At 39.6% G+C, this 2,674-nt stretch overlaps 1 protein-coding gene across 1 annotated transcript; it reads left to right on the top strand.

The window, feature by feature from the left end:
• Window positions 1-1,030: 1,030 nt before the first annotated feature.
• On the top strand, window positions 1,031-1,927 carry SMIM9 (small integral membrane protein 9; the record flags this gene model as incomplete). Its single annotated transcript, XM_081125403.1, has 2 exons — window positions 1,031-1,229; window positions 1,794-1,927. The coding sequence occupies 2 exons, from the start codon at window positions 1,031-1,033 to the stop codon at window positions 1,925-1,927; spliced, it is 333 nt and encodes a 110-aa protein (XP_080981529.1).
• Between the last annotated feature and the right edge of the window lie 747 nt (window positions 1,928-2,674).

Raw genomic sequence — 2,674 nt, 5'->3', positions numbered from 1 at the left:
GGAACCTCCGAAATGGAGCTATCCCTCCCAATTTTTATTCTCCAGACCTGGGTGTGGGACCAGCCTGTTCCGCATCTCCACCCCTCCTATCAGTCTCGATGTGGCTTCTCTTTTAATTCCCTAGTTGTAGGACTTCCAATCAGCTTGATTTCAGGCAGTTCTGAATGATGGTTGTTCTGTAGTTTAGTTGTAATTTTTATGTTGAGAGTGGTAAAATATTAATAAAGAATTCTCCATAAAATCCTCATTGGGAAGGTGGTATTTGAGCACCTGAAGGAGGTGAGAAAATGAGTTATGAGATTATCTGGGGGGAAGGCTTTCCTTGGAAAGAGACTAGCAAATCAAAAAGCCCCAGGGTGGGAACACACCTGGCTTGTTCAAGAGCAAATGAGGTTCAGTTACAGTGATCAAGAGGAGATAATAGGATGAGTTCAGGGAAATAAATAAGACATAATCTGATTTACCGAAAAGCAAGATCTCTTTGACTGCTCAGTGGAGGAGGCTGAAGGGAGGTGAGGATGGAAACAGAGAGACAGAAATGATGGTGAATAGTGCTGGAAGTAGTCAGAAGTGGCAAGATTATGAGTATACTTTCTAGATAAAGAAGACCAGGCTTTTCTGATAGGTAAGATGTGGGAGTGAAAAAAAATGAGTCAAAGGTGACACCACACATTTTAGCTTGAACAACTGAAATAATTTCCACTAGTTGAGTTGGGGAAGCCTAAAGGGAGCTCTAATTTAGAAAGGAATGTCAGGTATCTGACTGATAGAGCATAGTAAAGCTTTGATTTGTGTTGTTTTGTTTTTTGGAGGGGGGATGCATTTTACTTTGGAAACTGACCATGTTAAGGATTCAATAGTGTTAGTTGGTGAATTATTCTTGTGTTCATGACAGGTAAGAAGCTTTTTGCTATAAAAACTAACTCACCATTTTATAACTTTTCAGACGAAACTGCCTTGGAAAGAGCCAAGGAGAAATCCATCTTCCCTTGGCTGAGCAAGTACAGTTGAGTGGCCCTTGGGAGATTCCATGGAACCTTACAAGCTGCTGAGCATTGGATTTCTGCTGTGCTCCCTGACTTGCCTCTTGGAAACTGTAGTTTCCTCTAAGTCACTTTTATCCGCCTTTAGAACACAAGATGAAGCAGGATCAAAACCACGCTCAAGGGGTGTGTTTGCTGTTAGAATGAATGTTCCTGTCTTCCTAAGACATAACATGCATGTCTCAGGTCAGGAAATACTGATTATGTATTTAAAAATAATGTTCACTTCTTAAAGAAAACACACAATATCTTGAGCCTTACCTTAACCAGCAGACTCCCCTAAAGTTCCTTCTGCCAGTTGCTCTGGCCCCTTCCCCCTCTGGATATCCCAGGGGCTGATGGCCTTCTACTTTCTCTTTCTGGGACACTCACTACCCTCAGCCTCCTGCAGAGTAACTCACAAACATACTCTAGGCAACAACATATTAGTTATTAATTCATGCTCCTCTTTCACAAAGTACCCCATTTATAAACCAAGACCTCAAACCAGCCCTTAAGATATCTAGGGCAGAGCTTATTGTTCTTATTTGGCTTATAAGGAGGAAAAGATTATATCCATCTGAGGATACCTTTTTAAAAAATGTTTACCCCTTGAACATCTTAGAGGCAGCAAGCAAAGTAGATAAGGATATGGGCTCTGGGCAACCATAAGAGCATTATATCTGGGACAACTACTTGAATTTGAACCAAGATTGAAATCACAGCATTTACTTGACCTCTCCTCAATGAAATGCTATGCTCTTTCTGCAGAAAATCACAGGTCCTGGCTGAGTGACTTCAGGGGTTACTTGTGGGATCTCATCAAAAACTCCATTCCTCCAGCAGCCATTTTTGCTTTTCTTGTCAGCACAGCACTAATGGGGACCCTCTGCTGCCTCACGTAAGCTGTTGTGGGATGAGGAGAGGGGAGGAGAGAGGGAACTTGAAGAAGAGACAGGAACAATCAGGTTCCACACCAGTCTGAACCTCGGTAATTCAGGGAAAATTATAAGGAACGTGATTCTGGGAACAAATCTCTGAAAGGCCATGTCACCAACCATTTACAGGGGACATTTAATAACCAGTGTTTACAGCTGATCATTTTTTACCAACTTCATTAACTCCTAATTATCCTTCCCTTTGGTTCAGGAACTATACATGAAAAATATATAATTAACTTTTTTTTTCAATTGCCTGAAAATTTACCAAAATATTTATCTACACCATCAATTTTAAACCAGTGTGCTGCAAGAATTTTTAAAACATACAATACCAGACTATTTAGTCAGAGGCACTGACCTTTTTTTCCTTATATTGTCAAATAAAAACATGACAATTAACAATAGCCATCCAGTGTGAATGAATCAAAATTATACCTATTTTTTTGTCAGAGAGGCAAAAAATATAACATTTAGTGTGCCACAGAATTTTAGTAGTTTGCATGTGCCATGAGATGAAAAAGGTTGAAAATAGCTGCTCTACCTAAATCTTATGAAGCCAAAGAGATTCCTGAAATAGTTCATAATATAATTAAGTATAGTTAGAAAAGCCTAAATTTCATTAATTCAGTCAGTACTTACCAAGAGATAACTACCTGACTATCTCTGTCTTGGTTGCTAGAAAGACAGAGAAATAATTGCAAAGTGGTGGGT

The sequence above is a fragment of the Miniopterus schreibersii genome (genome assembly GCF_964146895.1).
Source record: "Miniopterus schreibersii genome assembly, chromosome: X".
NCBI classification, from domain to species: Eukaryota; Metazoa; Chordata; class Mammalia; order Chiroptera; family Miniopteridae; genus Miniopterus; species Miniopterus schreibersii.
The sequence above is the reverse complement of the archived record's forward strand: the minus strand, read 5'-3'. Positions and strand labels throughout refer to the sequence as shown.